Below are 26,923 nucleotides of genomic sequence, written 5' to 3'. Positions count from 1 at the left end.
ACTTTCCAAGGCTCAAGCAGGTAGCAATGACAGTGTTGGCTGTGCCTGCCACCAGTGCCCCAGTGGAGGGAGTGTTTGGTCATAGAGGCCTCATCATGCACCCTCATTGTGCCAGGCTCCGTGCAAGAACGCTGACAAACTTGATCTTTCTGAAACGTAACCTGTCTTAGGGCGCAGGATGTAACTTGCTACTTGTTACAGGAAATTGTATTTCTGTTCAGGGTCCAGGTCAGTAAGTATATTTTAGGGATAAAGGTCATTACGTTTGATATATAGGACACTTTAGTAGTGCAGTTATTAAACAGTTGTCAGTAATTTTGATTTACATTCATACTTGTCATTTATCTTCCCTCACCTACAGATGTTCTGTCTGTGTGACAGAATGAAGTGAAATATAGACCGTCTGCCACAAAATACCATGCACATTAAAATGTTGCGTTTGCTTTTTTTCATATCAGGTACAATTACTTTTGTTAATGTAAATTGTCTACATTTTAAAAGGACATTTATTTTGATATAAATAGTGCCTGATGTTCTTTCTTTCCTACAAGTATGGACTAATGAACAAGGGAGTCTCTTCAAATCATTTACAAGGTTTATAGACCTAACCCACAGCAGGCAGAAAGCCATTGGCAAAAGGGACAAGTCTTTTAGACTTGGCCCTAAAAGACTTGAGACTTGGACTTTGAGGTAAAGACTTGTCAACATCTCTGCTAGGTATTTCAACATGTTTAGACCTACTGGAATATTAAGTGCAAGATTTAGGCCTATGGCTCACAGACACACCTAGATCTGTTATTAGGGTGAGTGAGGGTAGACAGACTAGTAGTCGAACAACTAGGCTGTCTCTTGTAGAAATGTTGACCACTTCTCAGGGGACTTTGTTGCTGAACCGATGGGTGATAAACTGCACTGACTCACTGTCGGGAATTGGAGAAGTCTTCTGAAAGATATTGGAGGAGCAAGGTTTTGACAAAGTGAGTAAATTTGTTCCTTTTTACTAGCATACTGTGGATGACCCAGCGCTTCACATTATATACATTCTAGACTAGATGGCTACATTTGCCAAATGAATTCAATACATTTTTCAGAAATGGCCAGCTCTCCCAAGTTTGCATCGAGTTTGCCTTGGCAAATGGGGACTTTTAGGCCCCATTGTAAAAGGGCAAGTGTTTATGGATTTTGGGGTGTTTCAACCCTGATCCTACATGCACGTTTGTTCTATCCCTGTAGCACCAACACCCCTGATTCAACTAATCAAGCCCCTAATTTGCTAATCAGGTGTTAGTGCTGGGCATGAACAACAAAAAGAGCACCACTATGGGTGCCCAGGACCAGGATTGTTTTGATCTCCCACCATGGGCAGTAGCCCCACATCGCTGACCTGCAGTCAGAGCAGGCCCGCTGCAACAAAGTAATATTTCCACATTTAGGATAACTGCTGCAGCTCTTATTTTTAGGCCTTTGTGGTCCTGGGTCAGTTCCTGCTGATTCAGGACGGACGGGGAGTTCTTCACGGAGTGGCTGAAGGTCACCAGCGGAGCACCACCAGGAATGCTGCATCCTGCTCCCAGTGCCTGAGCGAGTGGTGGGATGCATTCCTATGAGACTGGGGATATACTGCTCCCCAATGTCACGTTAAAGATCAATGCTGTTTTATAGTGAAAAAAATGTCTGAGCAGAATATGCTAATAAAGGTGTTGAATCTGTAAATTGTTTCAATTTGTTTTATCATTCAAAATACATATGCCTTCAATATTTTAATGATTCAGAACTGTATACAATTGTACAGACATTAACATTTTAGCAACTTTATATTTAAAAATACTAAAAATATGTAATAGGTCATGCTCCTTCAAAATACACCAGTACCATATGCTTGATTACTATACAACTAACATTCCTTTATAAGTACAAAACAATCACACCTGCCAAAAGATAAAAGTAAAACATCCAAAGGCGACTGGTAATATAAACTCACATTTTGATTAAACTTAACAGGTACAATCACCAGGGGGCATTTTCCCCAGAGCATACTTCGCAGCACAGAATCACTGGCACGTCATGGCAGTAGCAAGTGAGAGGAGAGACTGGCAGCTCACTGACTGCGGAGGGACTCGATGTAGTGGAAAGTAGCCCCCAGAGCCCAACTAGTCTCCACTTCGTCAATCTTCCTCGCCAGCTGAAAACGCACACAAATCACAGTTCTCTCTTTGGCCGTCCGATGCAGACCCATGGAAATGTACAGCCTCAGTGCAACACCATCACAGATGATTTCGAATGAATGATAAATAGCTTTTGTTTGCATTTGGTTCTTACCTTAAATACTTTATCTTTGGGAAAACCAAGCTCTTGTAGCATCCCAGAGATGTAGGTTAGATCAAGACAAAGGAAAGGATTCTCTCCTGGGGTAACCGCCATTCCGTTGCACACTGCGAGAAAGCAAGACATGCTCATAAATCAGCATACTCTGCTGATTTCTTGCAAGTATTCACTAAATTCCAATAGAACTTGGATTACTTATTTATTAAAAATGTGTGAATGCTCAAAACGTTGATGAATAGGGTTAAGTCATGTTTCTACTCAAAATTCAGTTTGCAAGCAGTGAACCACATACAGTACACAAAACTGCAGCATGAGGGCACCGTCTTACCTCTCTTGGCAGCATCAATGTAGTCGCTGACTTTTATAGTCCCTCCTGTTTCCTCATCTGAGTTAGAGGGGTGATTAGAATAGAACTACATTCAGTTACTAAATTAAGATATCATTATAGAAAACTGGGCAGCATATTCATTTACACCAACTGTGAAGTGGCAAAAGGCAGGTAGGGTTCCTACCAATAGCACCCAGATCCACAGCTCTGTCATAGTAGTAGGAAAAGGCATAGAACTCCATATCTTTGGCTTCCTCTGCCTTCTTAACTTTCCTATACAGCATCTTCTCCACTTTCCTAAGGCATGACTCATAAATGGGCTCTCCTGAAACAGAAACAAAACTGTTTATACACAACAGTTGGTCAGATTAGTCACGATCTGACAGGCAATTCATTGTTCATTAACTGACTTAACAATTGGTACTTAGCATTAGTAATATTCATTTTAAGTTAGTTATTAATTCCGTTTTACAGTACCTGCCTTCTGGCCCTTCACAGTATACAGAACTTCTGCATGTTCCCATTGGCCAGAGTATTCCGGGGCCAAGCAGGGGCTTACTAGCTCTGTGCTGCTGCCCTCTACTGTTGAAAATAGAACAGAGAGAATGCACATAGAATTTTGACCCGACCAGCATAACTCATGTTTTGGTACACAGGCGGGATATATATGAAAGCTATGGGTGGAGAAGGCTACATTTTACGAAAATAAACAAGGAACTAATGTGGTGTTGTCGTAAGGGGACACAGGGTCTGAAATTGCTGTGCTCCGACAGGTTTTATGACTATTGGCCGACATCTGGTGGCACACTAAAGCAACCCTATAACCAAAAAATACATTGAGAATAAATAGATTACACAACAAACAAATGTATCAAAGAAATCTGATTAAAATTCAAGTGTATAAAATGAAAATCCCCATGGAGAACTGCATCCGGGGCATTCGACTGACGGCAGTTCTTAAAGCCAGGCATCAACTAAATCACAGCAACAGCTGGCATGCAAGGAATTAATCTTGGTCCATGTTATTAAAAGATTAGATAATGGCTTATTTATCGGGACGGGGAGGGTCTTTAAAAGCCAACGATGAAAGCAAATTGAAAAACCACATACAAGGCTGTCCCTCGATTCCTCCCAAGACAGCTAGTCTTGCCGACATCAAGCCTAGACCAAGGTAGCTGTGGAAAAAAAGAAAGCAGAATCAGTCTGTGATACACAGAAATAAGAGAGTGAGAGGGGTGTGTGTGAGTGTGTATAGTCATACAGTTTGTGCAACATGCCAAAAAACATAGCAGGGTCATACACTAACCTGAGGACAGAAAGAATAAACCTGTTTCACTCTCCGAACAGCACAGAAAGGGCTGCATTTCAGAAAAGCAGGTAGGGCCCCCCACAGTGCCAAATACTAAACTACAGTATGTACCATAAGTATTTACCCCTTGGAGTTTATTTTCTTCACATTTTGTTGTTGGGATTGAAATAGATTTAATTGTGATTGTTTTGTCATCGATCTACACATAACTCTATTAATGTCAAAGTAAGACAAAAATTAATTATACAGCCAAAATTAGTTCAGGAATAAAATATGGTATGAAAAACAAAATAGTCAAAAAAACACATAAGTTACGTGGACTCACTCTGTGAAATAATATGAGTTGACATAACTTTATGACTACCCCTTCCTTTGTCTCCCATACATATAACACCCGTAACATCCCTCAGTCAAGTATTGAAATTCAAGTACAGATTCAACTACAAAGACCAGGGAGCTTTTCAAAAGCCTCAAAGGGCAGTGATTGGTAGATGGGTAACAATAACACATCAAATATCTCTTTAAGCATGGTCAATTTAATTATGCTGTGGGTGTTGTAATAAACCAACCAGACATCAAAGACACAGTCGTCCTTCTGAACTGAGCTGCAGGACAGAAAGGACACTGCTCAGGGATGTCACCATGAGGCCATTGGTGATTTTAAAACAGCTACGGAGTTCAATGGCTGTGATGGGAGAAAACTGAGGATGGATCAACGTTGTAGAGACTCCACAATAATGACTTAAATGAGTGTAAAAATAATACAAATATTATAAAACATGCATATGTATGCAACAAGGTACTAAAGTAATACTGCAAAAAAAAAACACAGCAAAGGAATACACGTTCTGGCCAAAATGCAAAAGCTTCTGGGGCAATTCCAACAACACGTCACTGAGTAACTGTCTCCTTTTCAAGCATGGTGGTGGCTGCATCATGATATGGGTATGCTTGACATCGGAAAAGAGTTGTTCAGGATAAAAAGAAACGGGATGGAGCTAAGCACAGGCAAAGTCCTAGAAAACCTGCTTTACACCGGACACTGGGAAAGGAATTCACCTTTCAGCAGGACAATAACGGCAAGTTACAGTTTTGACTTAAATCCGTTTGAAAATCTATTGCAAAAATTGCTGTCTAGCCATGATCCCAAACACAAAAAAATATGAAAAAAATCCAAGGAGGGTTAATACTTATGATACCCACTGTAAATGTCCCACCAAAGCTGCTTTAGCACTTAGCCTTAGTACAAGATATTAAGCCAGAAATGGAAGAGTGTACTTGAGCATATATATTATTATATATATATATACACACATACACACACTGCCATATACATTTGTGCTACAGCTTTCATCTTAAAACTCCATGCAAACAAAGAATAAAATGGTAGGAATCATTTCAATAAAAATATTTATTGACAGTTGCAATAATATAGCCTTTTGCAGCTGGATGCACCACACTGTAGGTTTAACATAAAGAGGGAGGAGGGCTTTCCAAAGAGCCCAATTATCCGTCTAAACATAGTGCACGATAGTACCTGTGTGAGTAGAGTGTGTGGGTGCTGTTGAACATCTGAAATGATGTAATGTAGTTGATGGGTGAGGTCTGGATGGTTTTCTGGAGAGAAAGAAAAGATGCAAAACATAAAATTGTGTGGCTTTATACATTTGCAAACAAAGCATTTCTAGATTTAAAAATGTCAGAATGGTACATGCTTTCTTATATGAACCCCAATTCCTGGGTGACCAGCTAGAGCTTATACAACAAACATCACACTGTGCTGTTTGACATCAAACCGACAAAAAGGATCTACTCAATAAGAGGAGAAAAAAAAAAACCCTGCCCCAATCTGCAAAACCAATTTCACCCCTACGGCGTGAACGGCTTGCCGGGAGAGTTTAAACTCTTTGAAAAGCAGTGTAATGACATGGTAAATTGGTCCTCAATCCCTCGCGTACAAGGCCTGACCTAGTTAAGGAACAAGAAATCCCCCTCCAACCTAATGTCCAACAACGTTTATTTACCAGCCCTTTCAGATTAGTGTGGCATTTGCTGATTAAGCCCTAAGATGAGAGGACATCCCGGTAGTTTGTGTTGCTTTAGAGAAGAGATCGGCCTTCATTATCTACTGTGTGTGTGTGTGTGTGTGTGTGTGTGTGTGTGTGTGTGTGTGTGTGTGGGGCATGCACATCCCCTATCAAACACAGTCGCCTTATTGTACCTCATCCTGGGGGGAGAAGGTGATCTGGGTGGACCCCCCTCCCAAATCCAGCATCCCCACAGTGGGTGTGTCAGAGCCGTGGAGACCCCCTGCAGGGAGAGCGAGAGGAGAGAGAGAAGGGGAGAAAGAGCGGGTCAGGGGGGGGGAGCGTGCCAGTGTGGTCACCAAGGAGGAACTGGGGATGCAGCGCTAGGCTAATCCAATAACAGGTAATCAACATTTCTTGTCCAGATTAATCTATTTAGCTGGTGTTCTGTTTATGTACCAGAATTAAGCCTGTTCTGAACATTGAGCTTGGGGCTAGGGCCCCTGAGGGTGGTAGGGTCAGTACAGGACGTCTTGGCATTTAGTTCACAGAATCGTTCCAAACTAAAACATATCGCTCCAGTATCGTATCCCATGTATCTAGATACGTCTCAAATCGTCTTGAAAGGGAAAGATGCACATCCCTAGTATAGATGGTGACATTCCCACTGGAATATATTTTCTCTTACACCTGGTACACCTTTAATCTCGGAGCTTACTCTATATCGATCCTTACCAATGCTATCTATGCCATTAGCAACTGACAGTAAACAAAGTTTGAAAGCATCTCACCTGTGAGGAAGTTGACAGTGATCCAAGCAGAGATCCCTGTGAGGGGGAGGGGGAAAAAAAGATGGTGATTACCTCATCCCTCTTACTCAATCCTTCATAATACATGTATAACATGGTTACATAGTTTGTACTGAAATCCTTTAAACAACAAAAACAATATAGAACATGTCTAACCTTTTAAAAAGTTAGTTATGCAACAGTGCTTAGGGGTCAACTATTTAGGTCAAATGAGGAGATTATGCTATATACATTATGGCATTACATTATGTTTGCACTCAGTGAGTAGGACTCCATTGCGCGCATTAGTGCCTTTAACAACCCTTTCCTAGTTTTTGGACTCAGAACTATATCATAGGAGCTTTAGGATAAAACTCTTACCGGAGGATGTCGAGAAGCAATTGACATTTACAAACAAACAACTTCAAAAAGAGTGCTGTGCCATTATGACCAAAACACTGTCGCGTAGCTACCATACACTTTATCCCTCCGTCCTCCCTCAAATGCCACTTAGATTTTTTTATAAATCTGTTCGATTCAGAGAAGCATGTGTAATCTCCACTGGGATTAGCGTCTGGGGCAAGAGCGGCAAAAATCGAACTGATAATAAGGCAGTGAAATCCGGTTATGGATCGAGCGGGAGTTTAGCATTACAGCTCAGCAATGACGGCAGAGGAATTTGTCCATTAGGCACAAAAACGTGAACTTCAACGTTAATTCAGTAATCATAAAAGGTATTTTCCAAGGGTCAGGTCACCTCCACTGTAACAAGCTGATAGACTTGGGGAAGACGACAACATTTTCAGCCTCAGAAATCAAATGGAGGATATTCGGTTTGGAGAGATTAAACGGAACATTATCCTACATGCCCATAATTGCTTGTATAAACTACTTTAAAAGGATTGGATTTAAAATATTTTATGTACTGCTTTTGTGCCTATATCAAACATGCCTTTCAACAGAAAACACAAATGTATATCTTATTTCAATATAACAATCCTATTAAAGCGTCAACGCCCACAGTAATTGCAGAGAATTGAATGGTCAATACCAGGCCAAAGGACCAGAACCTAGTAGCCACAGAAACATAGCCTGTCACCAAACAGCTTGATGATGCTCAAACAAGCCAGTAATGGACCAGAGAGGGCCTCTACCATCTAGGCCGCTCCACTGGACACAGGGCTCCAGTCCAGTCCCAACTCCATTATTTACAAATTGTAGTAATTCTGCACTCCTGTCAAAAGTTTTGCTGTAATTAGCCATGGAGGTTAAAGCGGAGATTGACACATTGGCTTTTTTCCATAATCCGCTAAATGCCTCTGTATGCATTGGGTAATTCAGGACAGGGTCAAACTGAGTGACCTCTCTCGCTCTCTGATTCAATGCAACACTGTGAGTAAACATCCTAATCAGTGATCCCAAGGATCCAGTCCTGTGATAACTTCTGCTACCTCTATTAATGCCAATTCATCATGCTAGATGAAAGAACATCTAGAAATTGTTATGAATTAGAAAAACGATCAAATGAGAAAAAAATGATCTACATCAAAAAGTCATACAGGATGTACACAGGATTTAAAAAAAGGAAATGTCCATAAATTGGCAAGGCCATGGAAAAATTGCTTCACTAAGACCCAAATGGGTACAGTGTAAAAACATTGAATTCTAATTGGATTAAGGGGGAATCTTGCGTCTATTAAAAAAAAAGAAGTATTGTATACAAAAATGTGAGTCCCACAGTACGACACTAGAAACACCTGCACAGGAATGATGTGTTTTGTGAAACTACAGGTGGGTGAGGGCCAGACATACCTTCATTAGTGCCATCCATTATGGACACACTGTCCCCTCTGGACAGGAATGGAGACTCCCCAAACACCTCCCTCACCTAGATAGAAAGCTTAAGGTCAGTGCTTCCTCAACCATGATTGGAAGCTGTTTTCTATCTACCTACCTACCTACCTACATACTTCATGTACATGACACGATTCTTTCTATAAGGTAATATCTGCATGAAATCAACTTTGCAATATATACTGCTCAAAAAAATATAGGGAACACTTAAACAACACAATGTAACTCCAAGTCAATCACACTTCTGTGAAATCAAACTGTCCACTTAGGAAGCAACACTGATTGACAATACATTTCACATGCTGTTGTGCAAATGGAATAGACAACAGGTGGAAATTATAGGCAATTAGCAAGACACCCCCAATAAAGGAGTGGTTCTGCAGGTGGGGACCACAGACCACTTCTCAGTTCCTATGCTTCCTGGCTGATGTTTTGGTCACTTTTGAATGCTGGCGGTGCTTTCACTCTAGTGGTAGCATGAGACGGAGTCTACAACCCACACAAGTGGCTCAGGTTGTGCAGCTCATCCAGGATGGCACATCAATGCGAACTGTGGCAAGAAGGTTTGCTGTGTCTGTCAGCATAGTGTCCAGAGCATGAAGGCGCTACCAGGAGACAGGCCAGTACATCAGGAGACGTGGAGGAGGCCGTAGGAGGGCAACAACCCAGCAGCAGGACCGCTACCTCCGCCTTTGTGCAAGGAGAAGCAGGAGAAGCACTGCCAGAGCCCTGCAAAATGACCTCCAGCAGACCACAAATGTGCATGTGTCTGCTCAAACGGTCAGAAACAGACTCCATGAGGGTGGTATGAGGGCCCGACGTCCACAGGTGGGGGTTGTGCTTACAGCCCAACACCGTGCAGGACGTTTGGCATTTGCCAGAGAACACCAAGATTGGCAAATTCGCCACTGGCGCCCTGTGCTCTTCACAGATTAAATCTGGTTCACACTGAGCACGTGACAGACGTGACAGAGTCTGGAGACGCCGTGGAGAATGTTCTGCTGCCTGCAACATCCTCCAGCATGACCGGTTTGGCGGTGGGTCAGTCATGGTGTGGGGTGGCATTTCTTTGGGGGGCTGCACAGCCCTCCATGTGCTCGCCAGAGGTAACCTGACTCCCATTAGGTACCGAGATGAGATCCTCAGACCCCTCGTGAGACCATATGCTGGTGCGGTTGGCCCTGGGTTCCTCCTAATGCAAGACAATGCTAGACCTCATGTGGCTGGAGTGTGTCAGCAGTTCCTGCAAGAGGAAGGCATTGATGCTATGGACTGGCCCGCCCGTTCCCCAGACCTGAATCCAATTGAGCACATCTGGGACATCATGTCTCGCTCCATCCACCAACGCCACGTTGCACCACAGACTGTCCAGGAGTTGGCGGATGCTTTAGTCCAGGTCTGGGAGGAGATCCGTCAGGAGACCATCCGCCACCTCATCAGGAGCATGCCCAGGTGTTGTATGGAGGTCAAACAGGCACGTGGAGGCCACACACACTACTGAGCCTCATTTTGACTTGTTTTAAGGACATTACATCAAAGTTGGATCAGCCTGTAGTGTGGTTTTCCACTTTAATTTTGAGTGTGACTCCAAATCCAGACCTCCATGGGTTGATAAATTGGATTTCCATTGATTATTTTTGTGTAATTTTGTTGTCAGCACACTCAACTATGTAAAGAAAAAAGTATTTAATAAGATTATTTCTTTCATTCAGATCTAGGATGTGTTGTTTAAGTGTTCCCTTAATTTTTTTGAGCAGTGTATAAATGCTACTATTCACAAGCTGTATAGATGGCACATTTATGCATCTTTAGGACAAGGATGACGTGCATTCAATTCACACCTCTCGTTGTTGTAAAAATGGGTTGGGTGTGGTAACACTTGGCCACGTAACAGTTCAACTACAAACTAAACAAGTTTAGGGTGTGTAGTCCTTAGGTGAACCTGTCATAGGCTATTAAATGGAGAGAGAGGAAAAAAAAGAGGTGGAGAGGAGGATCTGTGAAAGGCGTGGAGGACCCGGAACACTGACAGGTTATCAAACAAGTGCACAAGAGGTCACGTATGCAATTCATTCACGTCATTAATTGCTTTCAACTGATGGTATTACTGTACCAGGAGGACCACCAACAGTATGGGGTAAATTTAGACAAGTTATGCAATTACATAGCCCAGCTCATTTGTAAGTGGGCAACTCATTATTCGACCGCTGCCAACCTACATGCTTTTCCCAGCACAACTCTTGTCTTTTTCCAATGTAAAATCCGAAATCGGGGTGAAATGTAACAAAACAGCTAACGGAAATGCTAACTCCACAAGGTGAGAGAGTGGGAACTGTGCAGTGTTTGTGGTATGGCAATCTATCAACGCAGTGAGTCCACAGACATTGGCCAGTGGTGAAAGGCTCACCCTGTCCAGTAGGTGTGTGGCCTTCTCCCCAGGCAAAAGACGGAGGCCTGCAGTGGCCTTGAGGACCAGAGGAGTGCTGCTCCATACGGAGGAGGGAATGCTGCCTTGGGCCACAGCCAACAGCTCCAGGATCCCTTCTTTACACTAAGAAACACAGTGGAACCAAGAGATTTGATTTCTAAAGATAATGTCAGTGCAATAAGAGATGGCCTACATTTAGGAGTATCTTGACTGTTCTTTTCAAATAGATATATGAAGTCGGTAACCTTTTCTGGGTCATCAGCATATGCAGATAGACCTGGTTTTATTGCTCTGAATGTTTCATGTGCCAATTTAGGAGCCTCTGTAGAAAAAGACAGAACAAATTGCATGAAGCCCATTGCAGTGAAATACAGTTGACATTTCATTCACAATTGAAATAGAATTGTAGGGTGCTAATGTAGATTTGAGTAATGCTAATAGTTACCACCAAAGCAGAAAACCCATGGCAAGCGGTGTGATATTATAAAGTAGCCTATATAACACTACCATAACAATTGACTTGTTCTATCTTGTCAGAATTTCTACATTGCTTCTGTGAACCTCGACTTGACATGTTGTGTGTTTGTGAAAAACAATGGGGGCTATTCCATCATAAATAGCAGGTGCTTGGTAGCCATTAGAATATAACAATCATTGGTTTAACAATAAAGCCAAAACAGCACTTAAATTATATAGCTTAATGTTGAAATAAATGCGATAACTAAGCCATTTGGCGATGCTTTACAGTAACTTTTTTGGGGGGGATTTCTGGTATGGGGCAGTGTAAGCCTAATACGAGGCACATAATACAAATTAAGCCTGAAAGCCTTACATGTCTCACATGGATTCAAATCTGTAATTAATACTGTTGCTGCCACACACAGATTACAAATTCTAAAAGCAATGCAGAGAGCTACATTTAATTGATCCATTTTGGTCAACTACATTTGCAGCTGCTATTCATAATACTATTCACCAAAACAAGTCCATTAATGGATGGAATAGAGCCAACATTTTAATTTGGGGGTTCAGAGGTATGGAGGTAACATTTCTACATTCATACTGTCTTTCCTACCTCTCCCAGTGTAATATATTTGTTTTCAACAATGCACACATGTACAGTACCGTTGTCCTCCAGTTGAAACTTGAAGACATGGATCCTTGTCCCTGTGCTCCCAGCATCAAACATAACACCATACTGGAAACGTCCGCTGACCACTTCTGAGGAGGTTGGTCTTTTGGGACCGCCCGACAAGCCCAATCTGTGTGGGAAGTGAGGTGGTATTTTGGAGATGGCTGGCCTTACACCATCATAGTGGCGCTTAACAAACATCAGGTAAGCTGCCAGGCAGCCCAAGAAGACAAAAACACTGGCCAACTTTGGTAACCTCATGGTGACTGGTGTGTGTAAGGCACATTCTGCAGTTCCATACAGAACTGAAGGCCGTTCGTCCTAAAAAATGAAACAGACATACTGCAGTTAGCGATCTGATAGAGGGCTGTTAGAAAGGTGACATCACGAGGGTCACCAAAGTTTAGCTAGCTAACGTTACTTGTATACATCATTTCAAGCTTTAACACCAGCGCCACTAGCTATAAAACACTGTTTTAGTACTAACTAAATAAGCTAGCTAGTTGCTTTAGTGACTAACTAACGTACACTACTAGGTACTGTAATGTTCTCCCTTTTGAATTGCTAGCATGAAATCTTATGTAGGATAGTGTAAATACTGGCAGGCTCGCTGTCACTGTATTCTAGTACAGTAAGAGACAAACAACATTTATTAACGTTAGCTAGTGTAGCAGATAGCTAACTGGCTTTGTTCCTGGCTTGCTTATATTGAAGACAACTTACGAGAGCAAATCCTATGCGTGTAGCATAAATAGCTAGCTAGCTAGCTACTTATTCTGATTCCATTCGCATTTTCGGTGTTCCTGTCTGGGACGATAGTTTGAAAACTCATGTCAAATAATGAATTAGCTTGGTGCTCGAACCTTTACCCAACCCAAGTCTCTGTTTGATTACATCAGTGTGTGTGTTTTACTGATGACGTGTGAAGAAAATGCAGCGTTCACAAACTAGTCGGAATTAGAAAACTCAGAAATGTCCGACTTGCTGACTGGTTGAACGCGGCACGTGTATAACTGCATCCATTTAACAAGTCCGACATTTTCGAGTTTCCTTGTTCCGACTAGTAAATTAACCCGGCAAAATACCAAATAGCTTCTATATAGGCTCAAAAGTGGTTTGTACATTATCTGGCAAATTAAAAGTGGCAAGATTATTTCCAGTACTGAAGGTTGGCGCTACCTAAATACACTCACCATAATTTTGACAATTATTTTGTATTTATTTATTTCACCTTTATTTAACCAGGTAGGCAAGTTGAGAACAAGTTCTCATTTACAATTGCGACCTGGCCAAGATAAAACAAAGCAGTTTGACACATACAACAACACAGAGTTACATATGGTGTAAAACAGTCAATAATAGAGTAGAAAAATAAGTCTATAGACAATGTGAGCGAATGAGGTGAGATAAGGGAGGTAAAGGCAAAAAAAGGCCATGGTGGCGAAGTACATACAATATAGCAAGTAAAACATTGTAATGGTAGATTTGCAGTGGAAGAAAGTGCAAAGTAGAAATAGAAATAATGGGGTGCAAAGGAGCAAAATAAATACAGTAGGGGAAGAGGTAGTTGTTTGGGCTAAATTATAGATGGTCTATGTACAGGTGCAGTGATCTGTGAAATGCTCTGACAGCTTGTGCTTAAAGCTAGTGAGGGAGATAAGTGTTTCCAGTTTCAGAGATTTTTGTAGTTCGTTCCAGTCATTGGCAGCAGAGAACTGGAAGGAGAGGCGGCCGAAGGAGGAATTGGCTTTGGGGGTGACCAGTGAGATATACCTGCTGGAGCGCATGCTACAGGTGGGTGCTGCTATGGTGACCAGCAAGCTGAGATTTTACCTAGTAGGGTCTTGTAGATGACCTGGAGCCAGTGGGTTTGGCGACGAGTATGAAGCGAGGGCCAGCCAACGAGAGAATACAGGTCGCAGTGGTGGTTAGTATATGGGGCTTTGGTGACAAAACAGATGGCACTGTGATAGACTGCATCCAATTGATTGAGTAGGGTATTGGAGGCTATTTTGTAAATGACATCGCCGAAGTCAAGGATCGGCAGGATAGTCAGTTTTACGAGGGTATGTTTGGCAGCATGAGTGAAGGATGCTTTGTTGCCGAAATAGGAAGCCAATTCTAGATTTAACTTAGGATTGGAGATGTTTAATGTGAGTCTGGAAGGAGAGTTTACAGTCTAACCAGACACCTAGGTATTTGTAGTTGTCCACATATTCTAAGTCAGAACCGTCCAGAGTAGTGATGCTGGACGGGCGGGCAGACTTTGTTAAACTACCTGCCTAGTGAAGCCACACAACTTCAGAAGTAGGCTAACTTATTATGGAAAGCAAATCATTTGTCTGTGAGAAAACAAAAACAACAACTCTTATCCATTATTAGAATCGATTAATCAGTATGAGAAACAATAAACAGAAAAATATATCCTATGACTGCACAACATTGCATCACAACTTAAATTTGTGAAACCACATTTTTTGTTTTTTGAAAGGTTGGCATTTCTTATATCAAAGTATAGGGGTGCTATAACTGCACTAGGAGGATGTACAGTTACATGTTTGATGTGACCTCTCATTCTACCTGTACAATTCAAATAATATTTTAGTTCAGAAGAGAGTTTATATGATTTGGTTGTGTAATCCACTGTTTGATTTCTATTTTGTTGATTTTATCAGATTCACAGGCTCTCTTTCAATTTGATCTCTCTCATTCACTGTCACCCATATCCCAAAGTTAATCATTTAGCATTTTAGCTAATTAACAACTTTGCAACTAATTAGCATGTTAGCCAACCCTTCTCCTATCCCTAACCTTAACCCTTTAACCTCATTCCTAACCCTAACTTTAACCTTAACCCTAACCTTAACCCCTAATCCTAACCCCTAACCTAGCTAACGTTAGCCACAACAAATAATTTGTAACATATCTTACGAATTGCAATTCGTAACATATCATACGAAATGGATGATGGACATCCACAAATGAATGCATACCATACCAAACAAATCATATCATACTCCTTTGTATGTCACAGATCTTTGCTTACTATTTTACTTCTACCCCTGAGTTCAGGTTTAATGAAAATCTGTAATAATGGATCTTAACTCAACTGGACAGTTCAATAGCCTAAAAAAAGTTATTTACCCAACGTTTCACACCCTTTTTCAAAGAGAGATACTGAAGGCAATTACATTCTCATTGTCCTTGTTGACAATATGGCACCAGCTGGTCTGTCTCTGGCCAGCTCGTGTCAAAAGCACTTCACCTCCCTCTCCAACAATTAATAGTTTTGTTAAAGTTTATCAGTTTGTGGCAATAGGCGCCCCTTGCTACTCTATTCATTACCTCAATGATCAATCATTAGACTTTGATATATGGGCCAATCTTTTGGTGTGCTTTCTTATGCACACATGTAACACTCTGAACGTACCCGCCAACACAACCACACACACTCATGCATATAAGTATACTGAACAACATGCAACAATTTCAAAGATGTTGCTGAGTTACAGTTTACAAAAGTAAATCAGTCAACTGAGATAAATTCATTAGGCCCTAATCTATGGATTTCACATGACTGGGCAGAGACGCTGCCATGGGTGGGCCTGGGAGGGAATTGGCCCACCCACTTGGGAGCCAGGCCCATCCAATCAGAATTCTTTTTTTTTACCACAAAAGGGCTTTATTACAGACAGAAATATTCCTCGGTTTCATCAGCTGTCCGGGTGGCTGGTCTCAGAAGATCCCACAGGTGAAGACGTGGTCTGCGGTTGTGTTGTGTGACAAAACTGCATATTTTAGAGTGGCCTGTTATTGTACCCAGCACAAGGTGAACCTGTGTAATGATCATGCTTTTTAATCAGCTTCTTGATATGCCACACCTGTCAGGTGGATGGATTATCTTGACTTAGGCTCAAATGCTCACTAACAGGGATGTAAACAAATTTGTGCACAACATTTGAGAGAAAAGGTATTTGTGAGTATGGAACATTTCTGGGATCTTTTATTTCAGCTCATGAAACATGGGACCAACACTTTACATGTTGCATTTATATTTTTGTTCAGTGTAAATAAATGACTGGCATTGAGGGGCTTTGGGAATTTGAAGGGAGGTTGGTGATGGTTTTATAGATATTCAATTGGAGTCCCTTATTCAAAGTCTCTGCAGATGTAGAGGACGCCGTAAAAATACCATATGCTCAGTAGTGTGTATGGGGGGATGTTTGTGTGTGTACCTAGGACGCATTGTTTAACACAATTAATTTGTTAAGTGGCAGTTTACAGACTGCTTCAGGCTCAATTTGTCATAGCTTTTCAAAGGATATATAATTGAAGCATAAAATAAAAAATCTACAATTCAGTGTGCTGCATGGAGTCAGAATTTATGCCAACTGATACTCAACTTTATGAGAAAAGAACTGTAAAAAAAGATATTTAAAAAAGGACCAGATTCTCTCTCCCTCTCTCTCTCTCTTTTATAGGACGTTTTTCAGAGCTTTCTGCAGTCTAAAGCCTTTACGCTCTTCATGAGGTAGAGAAATAGTATAGTTTCATCACTCTGTGGTCCATATATGTAATTTAATATTTAAGCCCCTAACAGCTTTTTATCAGTTAATGGGTCAGACAACATGCTTGATGGTTCTGTAATCTTTCTCCTCCATGAGCAAACATTTTAATAATAATGATAATAATAACAAAAGCACATTGAGTGGATCCTAATCGCCACAGAGATTTACATACAAATTACATTTAGAACAATTACTTCAGATCATTAAGGGGCACTTTCAATGGAAAGATGACTAATCCAACTAAGTTGTTAAGCGAGGCAGAAATGTCTACGTGGGGAGGAAAGAGCCCCTCTGACCTGCTTCTGCTCACATCATGCCTATGATCATGGATTCTCAAGGAATGTCTTTGCCTCCTTAGTTCTATCTAGTCACTTTTAACCACATGGTAAGTGGTAACCACTACTAGTACTACTACTTCTACTATTACTACTACTAAATTGCTTATAAGCTATTGTGAACACCAGTAGCAGTAAGAATATAACTACATAATATTGGTAGTGTTTTCTCAAGGTTCTAAACAGTAAACTACTAGTAGTAGTAGAATAGATATATAGTAGTAGTAGTAGTAGTAGTAGTAGAATAGATAGATAGTAGTAGTAGAGTAGTAGTAGTAGAGTGCAAAGCATGTGTATATTCCTCTATTTTAAGGAGGGATCACTTAGGCGAGTCTGTAGAGGAATGAATTCTAAAAATGTCACAAAGCACTCTTTTCTTTCAAATACCAAATACAGTAATCGACAAATCAACTCGACACAGAGGATGATTGAGATAAATATTGTCCAAATATCTTAATGGACAGACTATGGACAGACTTCATTGTGGATAGAAATGGGTTAGGGCTTTTTCAAAATGTCCCTCTTTTCATAACTAGCATCATAGTCTCTTCTATCAGACTCTTGAGCCACAGTAAATAAAGACAGCAGGTTGACACAGCTTTGTGGGATTACTGTTAAAACTAGGATGACTCAATATCATATATTTTACCATTTCTGTTTCCTTAATGGCTTGTTTTCTATGCACATAGTTCCGCTAAATGAGTGGAATTTACCTTCCACAGAGTTGCATTATTTTCCAGAGAACACATAGACCCCCTTGTTGATTATAACCCTTATATACCATGGCTATAATTTAACACATTTGCCGCTAGAAATGTGTTCATTTGCATGTAGAAATGTGTTCAACATCCACTGAGAAGTATCTGGCAATTTTACTAGATAGCTACAATAGTTGCCTTGGTAACCAAACAAACAGACTTGCTAGTTTAGCTAACCAAACCATTAGTCCTAGCTTGCTATTATGAAAATCGAATTCAGTAATGCCAATAATGTTTTCAAGTCGACTTTTGCTTTCAAAAGCAGCCCAAAAATAGAACATGTGAGAATGAACTAAAGCCTTAGATTTTTTTGTTGCGTTATGCCTAAAAACAGCCCTTAGCCTTTGGCCTTATTGCTATTATAAACAGGTTACCACATAAATAGAGAGGTAAAAATAAATGTTTTGTCATATCCGTGGTATACGGTCTGATATACCATGACTGTCAGCCAATCAGTATTCAGGGCTCAAACTACCCAGTTCATGAAGGGAAATAATGTATGCACCTGAATGCCCTTCAAGACAGTCAGAAATTAGTATTCAACAATGTCATGGTTTAACATATTTATAATGGCAAAAAAAGACAGTCAAAAAATCCATCATAAGGAATAAGGATTTGAAGTGTTTGTCCTATATTTAGGACCTATAAGTACGTTTAGGAAATGTTTTTTTTGTTGTTGACATATTTAACCCCTTAGTTTTGTTGGCACAAAACTACCTCCATGCTTCCATTAATTTGTATAGGTTACCTTCAGACGAGTTCCGTGTGGGTTGTAGAGCAAAACGGAGAACACTGTTGTTAGTTTTTAGGCCAAACCGTTTGGACAGTCAGATGTTTTCGTGAGAAGACCGATTTTGGAGATGTCTCATGGTCTGACAAACACCGTTGTAGCTCGGCCACCTTCCACCGCAGACGCGGAAAGCCGACATAGGCGGATTTGGTGGATTGAGACGCAGCCCATACTAATGAGATTTCTCTAGTTTAAACTGACGGATTTTGATGGGGATATTTTTTGTTACTTAGATTGACGCACGTGTGAGCAGTAGCCTACACCCTGAATAATAAGAAAACCCCTTACACAAACAATTTGTCTAATCCAGCTCTTATTGGTAAATCTAAATATACATAACCTCAGCAAAAGCCATGACCTGCTGTATTTCATGGGGACAGGGCAACATCGGATGAGATGACATTTAATCGACTTTTGGAGAATTAGTCATTCCTTATTATCAAAGTGGTTTTTCAACTAACATAACAGGATTTTCCTAGAAAATCCCATTGAACACACATTTTAATTTCATTTCTACAGGTCAATCATGTTGAAGGTAACGTAAATAATCGAATGAGATTAATCAGTAGTCTATTTCGTTTTGCAGAGTTTGGTACAGTATGCTTCAAGAAAGGCTGGATTACAGACTTTCAGTCTTGGGTTTTAGATTTTTGAATAAAACATCTCTTTTGAATATTATGATGCCAATTACTGAAGAGGATGAAAGATAACAATACATCATTCTTCGATAGTCAACATGTCCATAATATGGGTCAGTGGTATATGACTTTAGGAATTATAAACAGCCAATGCTTTGCTCGAAGAAATACATAAAATACACATATTTACTTAGAAAAATTAAAGGTAGCTCAGGCCAGATGTCCATGCTGCCCTCCTAATCCATGGAGAACCCTGATTTAAAGGATGAAAGTGGAATCTTCTATTACTTACTGTTCTAATATACTGTATTTACACCGAATTATATCCCTATAAATCCCTGAATTATTTCCTAATAATCCTCCTTATAGTATCATGTGGCCTACATATATAGCAAGTAACTACAAGTCACATGGCTGTTGACTGAATCCTCTACTCTTTCTCACATATACACCCCCCTTTTGATTTGGGATTGTATTCTCCAATATAAATAATGGGGGATTTTGTGAGCTGATGATACTACAGTCCAAACTGTAAAATCAGAGAAAATACCCAAAAGAGCTTACATTTACATTGTAGTCATTTACCAAATTAGCTATCATACATGGAAACTGACTGCATAATCATTCATGACGGGCTGACACCAGTGTCCCTCAATTCATATGTCCATCCTTTGCCAACTGAGCCAAAGATCCAGGTGAAACTTCAGGTTACTTTCAGCACTCTAAAGCATTACATTTACACATTTTAGTCATTTAGCAGACGCTCTTATCCAGAGCGTCTTACAGTAGTGAATGCATACATTTCATACATTTTTTTTTTTCTGTGCTGGCCCCCCGTGGGAATTGAACCCACAACCCTGGCGTTGCAAACACCATGCTCTACCAACTGAGCTACAGGGAAGGCTGCATCACCTATGTCAGCAAACCTTAAAGCGGTATACAAAAGGTAACCAAACACCTCCACTAATTTTCAACCCATGTAGGCACAGGACCTTAGTTGCCCTTTGTTGAGGCTATTGCTAATATAGTCCTGTCTCCACTCCAGTATTTTACTTATAGCTGATTGCATTATGCGGTTCCAATCCAATATTTACTAGCTCAGGTCCTTTTATAAATGGGAAATAAAAGGGATAAGTCGGTAATACCACTTTGATTCATTATATAATGATTTAAAGGAGTGCAGGCAGGGGAACTATAATAATATTAATGTGATAATTTAATGCAATTTTCTTTATTTGATGTGTTCCGAATTGTCAGGCTAATCTGCAGACATTGTTTATTAAATGAAAAAAGGGAAGAATCACAACTATGGCTAATCCCTTAGCCAATGTCCTGTTGGGGGAGCAGGTGGGGAGGAGAGATTTAGAATTCACTGAGAGACTTTCACTTAAGGAAAATTAAGTTAGCCTAACCTGGCTTATTTTACATGCCATGTATTGTATAAGGGGGGGGGGGGGCATCATGAATGGTATGTGGAGCAGCAGTGGAATGTGTCATGCAATCTGAGGGTTACGTGTTTTGGCACATCAAAAGATACATCACACACTCAATTGTAAAACTGAGTTTCATACTGTAGATCGTGCCCATATTGCCACCTTCAACCATTGCACAGAATTAATGTTAAAATGAATTCTACTGATTCTTGTAGGCTTTCTGTCACTTGAAGTTTGAGGTTCCAGCGTAATCCCTTCCGGGAATAGCCATCTCACTCATTTTATGGACCAGAGGTATATAGCACTGATTCAATATAAGGTTGACATCTAAGCTATGAAAATATTTAATTTTAAATGGCACACATGATCTGTGGTATTCCAATTAAAATGAATGTGGAGATCATGATTTTTGTCCCAATCTGTTTATTTAGCTTGGAGACATTTTATATGACCAACCATCTGTCTTTCAGGAAACTCCAATGAGAATTGTCTGTGAATGTAAATGCAATTACCATAGCTTGCACTCTCAAAATGAAAGGTTATTTCCATGATTTGATCAATTCATTTATGATTTGGCAGATTGTATCAGGGTATTTTACTGTACCATTGATCACAAATGATGTTATTTATGAACTGAATATGTAGAGAACCCCATACAGAAAAATTATATATTTACATGTATTTTAGCAATATGTATGTAAATGGATTTACGTATAAGTAAGTTACCGATACATAAATATATGTTTAAGTCTTATATGTACATATTACATTTGCCGTTTTCATATACTTCTACATACAGTGTATTCGGAAAGTATTCAGACCCCTTCACTTTTTTTAAACATTTTGTTACGTTACAGACTTATTCTAAAATGGATTAAATTGTATTTTTTCCCTCATCAACACACAATACCCCATAATGACAAAGTAAAAACAGGTTTTTAGAGATGTTTATTTATTTATTACATACATATTCAGACCCTTTGCTATGAGACTCAAAATTGCGCTTAAGTGTATCCTGTTTCCATTGATCATCCTTGAGATGTTTCTACAACTTGATTGTAGTCCATCTGTGGTAAATTCAGTTCGTTGGACATGATTTGGAAAGGTTCACACCTGTCTATATAAGGTCCCATAGTTGACAGTGCATGTCAGAGCAGAAACCAAGCCATGAGGACGAAGGAATTGTCCGTAGACCTCCGAGACAGGATTGTGTTGAGGCACAGATCTGGAGAAGAGCACCAAAGAATTTATGCGGCATTGAAGTTCCCGAAGAACACAGTGGCCTCCATCATTCTTAAATGGAAGAAGTTTGGGACCACCAAGACTCTTCCTAGAGCTGGCCGCCCGGGGAGGAAATCGGGGAGAAGGGCCTTTGTCAGGGAGGTGAAATAGAACCTGATGGTCACTCTGACAGAGCTCCAGCATTCCTCTGTGTGTGGAAATGAGAGAACCTTCCAGGAGGACAACCATCTCTGCAGCACTCCATCAATCAGGCCTTTATGGTAGAGTGGCCAGACGGAAGCCACCTCAGTAAAAGTGAAATGACAGCCCGCTTGGAGTTTGCCAAAAAGGCACCTAAAAGTACTCTCTGACCATGAGAAATAAGATTATCTGGTCTGATGAAACCAAAATTGTACTATTTGGCCTGAATGCCAAGCGTTACGTCTGGAGGAACCAGGCATCACCTGGCCAATACCATCCCGACGATGAAGCATGGTGATGGCAGTATCATGCTGTGGAGATATTTTTCAGGGACTGGGAGACTAGTCAGGATTGAGGGAAAGATGAACAGAGCTAAGTACAGAGATATCCTTGATGAAAACCTGCTCCAGAGCGCTCAAGACCTCAGACTAGGGTGAAGGTTCACCTTCCAACAGGACAATGACCCTAAGCACGTAGCCAAGACAATGCAAGAGTGGCTTCGGGACAAGTCTCTGAATGTCCTTGAGTGGCCCAGCCAGAGCCTGGACTTGAACTTGATCAAACATCTCTGGAGAGACCTGAAAATAGCTGTGCAGCGCCACACCCCATCCAACCTGACAGAGCTTCAGAGGATCTACTGAGAAGAATGGGAGAAACTCCCCAAATTCAGGTGTGCCAAGCTTGTAGAATCATACCCAGTAAGACTTGAGGCTGTAATCGCTGCCAAAAGTGCTTCAACAAAGTACTGAGTAAAGGGTCTGAATACTTCTGCAAAAGTGATATCAGTTTATTTTGAATACATTTGCAAAAATTTCTAAAAACCCGTTTTTGCTTTGTCATTATGGTGTATTGTGTGTAGATTGATTTTATCCATTGAATGGATTTAGAATAAGGATGTAACGTAAAAAAATGTGGAAAAAGTTAAGGAGTCTGAATACTTTCCGAATGCACTGTATACAGTGCCTTCAGAAAGTTTTCATACCTCGACTTATTCCACATTTTGTTGTGTTACAGCCTGAATTCAAAATGGATGAAAGATTTCTCACCCCTCTACACACATTATTAAGAAACGCTATGTTACCTCTGAAGTTGCCAGACATTTTATTGAGTTTGAGTGTATGAACAATACTCCACCACCTATTCTGACTGCCTCTTGTGGTGATTTAGTTGATCACTTTAAAAGCACATTAAGGGCAACCATAGCTCCAGTAAAGTTGAAAAAGGCCACATCCACACGGAGAACCTCATCCACACGAATGAGTGAGGAAAACTAACCAATTAAAGAGAAATTGCACAAAGGCAAAGTGGAAGTGGAGAAAGTCAAAGTTGCAGGTCCATTATGATATTCTGAGAGAGGAACTTGTCATATATAACAAGGCAATTAGAAAGGACAGACAGGCTCATTTTTCAAACTTGATCACTATGAATCAGAATAATTTGAGAGTGCTCTTCTCGACCATTGATGGCCTGATAAATCCTTCCCCCTCAAACCTATGTGAACTTTCCTCCACATCTAACTGGGATGAGTTTGAGGCATATTTAAGATTAGGCAGAGATAAGATTAGGCAGGGTATCAGTCAATTAAGATCTGATGAGAAGTTTGATGATTTGTGCCCTAACCTACCACGCAAAGGCACTATAGATTTATTTTCCCTGGTTGACACAGGCATGCTCAGGAAAGTGATATCACAACTTAAGCCTTCAAACTGCCTTCTCGATCCTATCCCTACTGCCTTCAAAACAGTTTTAATTTCATATCTGAAGAAGTGCAAGCTATTGTTAATCACTCCCTGTTCACAGGCACTTTCCCCACTGCACTAAAAACCTCTATGGTGAAACCCCTTCTGAAGAAAATAAATCTAGATTATTCAGCTCTTAGCAATTTTCCACCAATTTCCAACCTTTCATTCTTAAGCAAAATTCTGAAGTAATGGATTTCAAAAAGATACATTATTTTATACCCATTTAACCGGTCAAGAGTTTTTTTGTCACCCTTGGTGAACATAACTCAGAGTAAATACATATCACATGTGACGTTCCACAAGGTTTGATTTTGGTACCGGTACTGTGCAGTTTGAAGTCGGAAGTTTACATACACTTAGATTGGAGTCATTAAAACTCGTTTTTCATCCACCTCACAAACTTCTTGTTAAGTCAGTTAGGACATCTACTTTGTGCATGAAACAAGTCATTTTTCCAACAATTGTTTACAGACAGATTATTTCACTTATAATTCATTGTATCACAATTCCAGTGGGTCAGAAGTGTACTTACACTAAGTTGACTGTGCCTTTAAACAGCTTGGAAAATTCCAGAAAATGATGTCATGGCTTTAGAAGCTTCTGGTAGGCTAATTGACATCATTTGAGTCAATTGGAGATGTACCTGTGGATGTATTTTAAGGCCTACCTTCAAACTCAGTGCCTCTTTGCTTGACATCTTGGGAAAATCAAAAGAAATCAGCCAAGACCTCAGAAAAAAATTGTTGACCTCCACAAGTCTGGTTCATCCTTGGGAGCAGTTTCCAAACGGCTGAAGGTACCATGTTCATCTGTACAAACAATAGTACGCAAGTATAAACACCATGGGACCACGCAGCCGTCATACCGCTCAGGAAGGAGACGCGTTCTGTCTCCTAGAGACAGGGTTTCAGGTGTCTCCGGAAGGTGGTGATTGACTCCGCTGTCCTGGCGTCGTGAGGGAGCTTGTTCCACCATTGGGTTGCCAGAGCAGCGAACAGTTTTGACTGGGCTGAGCGGGAACTGTGCTTCCGCAGAGGTAGGGAGGCGAGCAGGCCAGAGGTGGATGAATGCAGTGCCCTTTAGGTGTAGGGACTGATCAGAGCCTGAAGGTACGGAGGTGCCGTTCCCCTCACAGCTCCGTAGGCAAGCACCATGGTCTTGTGGCAGATGCGAGCTTCAACTGGAAGCCAGTGGAGTGTGCGGAGGAACGGGGTGACATGAGAGAACTTGGGAAGGTTGAACATCAGACGGGCTGCGGCGTTCTGGATGAGTTGTAGGGGTTTAACGGCACAGGCAGGGAGCCCCGCCAACAGCGAGTTGCAGTAATCCAGACGGGAGATGACAAGTGCCTGGATTAGGACCTGTGCCACTTCCTGTGTGAGGCAGGGTCGTACTCTGCGAATGTTGTAGAGCATGAACCTACAGGATCGGGTCACCGCCTTGATGTTAGCGGAGAACGACAGGGTGTTGTCCAGGGTCACGCCAAGGCTCTTAGCACTCTGGGAGGAGGACACAATGGAGTTGTCAACCGTGATGGCGAGATCATGGAACGGGCAGTCCTTCCCCGGGAGGAAGAGCAGCGCCGTCTTGCAGAGGTTCAGCTTGAGGTGGTGATCCGTCATCCACACTGATATGTCTGCCAGACATGCAGAGATGCGATTCGCCACCTGGTTATCAGAAGGGGGAAAGGAGAAGATTAATTGTGTGTCGTCTGCGTAGCAATGATAGGAGAGACCATGTGAGGATATGACAGAGCCAAGTGACTTGGTGTATAGCGAGAATAGGAGAGGGCCTAGAACTGAGCCCTGGGGGACACCAGTGGTGAGAGCATGTGGTGCGGAGACGGATTCTCGCCACGCCACCTGGTAGGAGCGACCTGTCAGGTAGGACGCAATCCAAGAGTGAGCCACGCCGGAGATGCCCAACTCGGAGAGGGTGGAAAGGAGGATCTGATGGTTCACAGTATCAAAGGCAGCAGATAGGTCTAGAAGGATTTGAGCAGAGGAGAGAGAGTTAGCTTTAGCAGTGCGGAGAGCCTCCGTGACACAGAGAAGAGCAGTCTCAGTTGAATGATCAGTCTTGAAACCTGACTGATTTGGATCAAGAAGGTCATTCTGAGAGAGATAGCAAGAGAGTTGGCCAAGGACGGCACGCTCAAGAGTTTGAGAGAAAAGAAAGAAGGGATACTGGTCTGTAGTTGTTGACATCGGAGGGATCGAGTGTAGGTTTTTTGAGAAGGGGTGCAACTCTCGCTCTCTTGAAGACGGAAGGGACGTAGCCAGCGGTCAAGGATGAGTTGATGAGCGAGGTAAGGAAGAAGGTCTCCGGAAATGGTCTGGAGAAGAGGGGATAGGGTCAACCGGGCAGGTTGTTGGGCGGCCGGCCATCACAAGTCACAAGATTTCATCTGGAGAGAGAGGGGAGAAAGAGGTCAAAGCATAGGGTAGGGCAATTTGAGCAGGACCAGCAGTGTCGTTTGACTTAACAAACGAGGATCGGATGTCGTCAACCTTCTTTTCAAAATGGTTGACAAAGTCATCCGCAGAGAGGGAGGAGGGGGAGGAGGATTCAGGAGGGAGGAGAAGGTGGCAAAGAGCTTCCTAGGGTTAGAGGCAGATGCTTGGAATTTAGAGTGGTAGAAAGTGGCTTTAGCAGCAGAAACAGAGGAGGAAAATGTAGAGAGGAGGGAGTGAAAAGATGTCAGGTCCGCAGGGAGGCTAGTTTTCCTCCATTTCCGTCCTCGGCTGCCCGGAGCCCTGTTCTGTGAGCTCGCAATGAGTCGTCAAGCCACGGAGCAGGAGGGGAGGACCGAGCCGGCCGGGATGATAGGGGACATAGAGAGTCAAAGGAGGCAGAAAGGGAGGAGAGGAGGGTTGAGGAGGCAGAATCAGGAGATTGGTTGGAGAAGGATTGAGCAGAGGGAAGAGATGATAGGATGGAAGAGGAGAGAGTGGCAGGAGAGAGAGCGAAGGTTGCGACGGCGCAATACCATCTGAGTAGGGGCAGAGTGAGTAGTGTTGGAGGAGAGCGAGAGGGAAAAGGATAC

The 26,923-nt window shown here is 41.6% G+C and overlaps 1 protein-coding gene across 1 annotated transcript; it reads right to left on the bottom strand.

Annotated features, from left to right (window-relative positions):
• Window positions 1-1,713: 1,713 nt before the first annotated feature.
• On the bottom strand, window positions 1,714-13,052 carry enp6 (Ectonucleoside triphosphate diphosphohydrolase 6). Its single transcript, NM_001141709.1, is given in 14 exon segments — window positions 1,714-2,182; window positions 2,320-2,432; window positions 2,654-2,710; window positions 2,838-2,978; window positions 3,131-3,235; window positions 3,764-3,828; window positions 5,500-5,579; window positions 6,184-6,272; window positions 6,781-6,816; window positions 8,590-8,665; window positions 11,039-11,182; window positions 11,305-11,381; window positions 12,185-12,512; window positions 12,915-13,052. Coding segments are annotated over 13 exon segments (1,335 nt in total). The 5' UTR covers window positions 12,453-12,512; window positions 12,915-13,052; the 3' UTR covers window positions 1,714-2,098.
• Between the last annotated feature and the right edge of the window lie 13,871 nt (window positions 13,053-26,923).

This window comes from Salmo salar, chromosome 01, assembly GCF_965601325.2.
Source record: "Salmo salar chromosome 01, fSalSal1, whole genome shotgun sequence".
Classification (NCBI taxonomy): Eukaryota; Metazoa; Chordata; class Actinopteri; order Salmoniformes; family Salmonidae; genus Salmo; species Salmo salar.
Note: the sequence above shows the minus strand (reverse complement) of the source record. Positions and strands in the feature narration are given on the sequence as shown.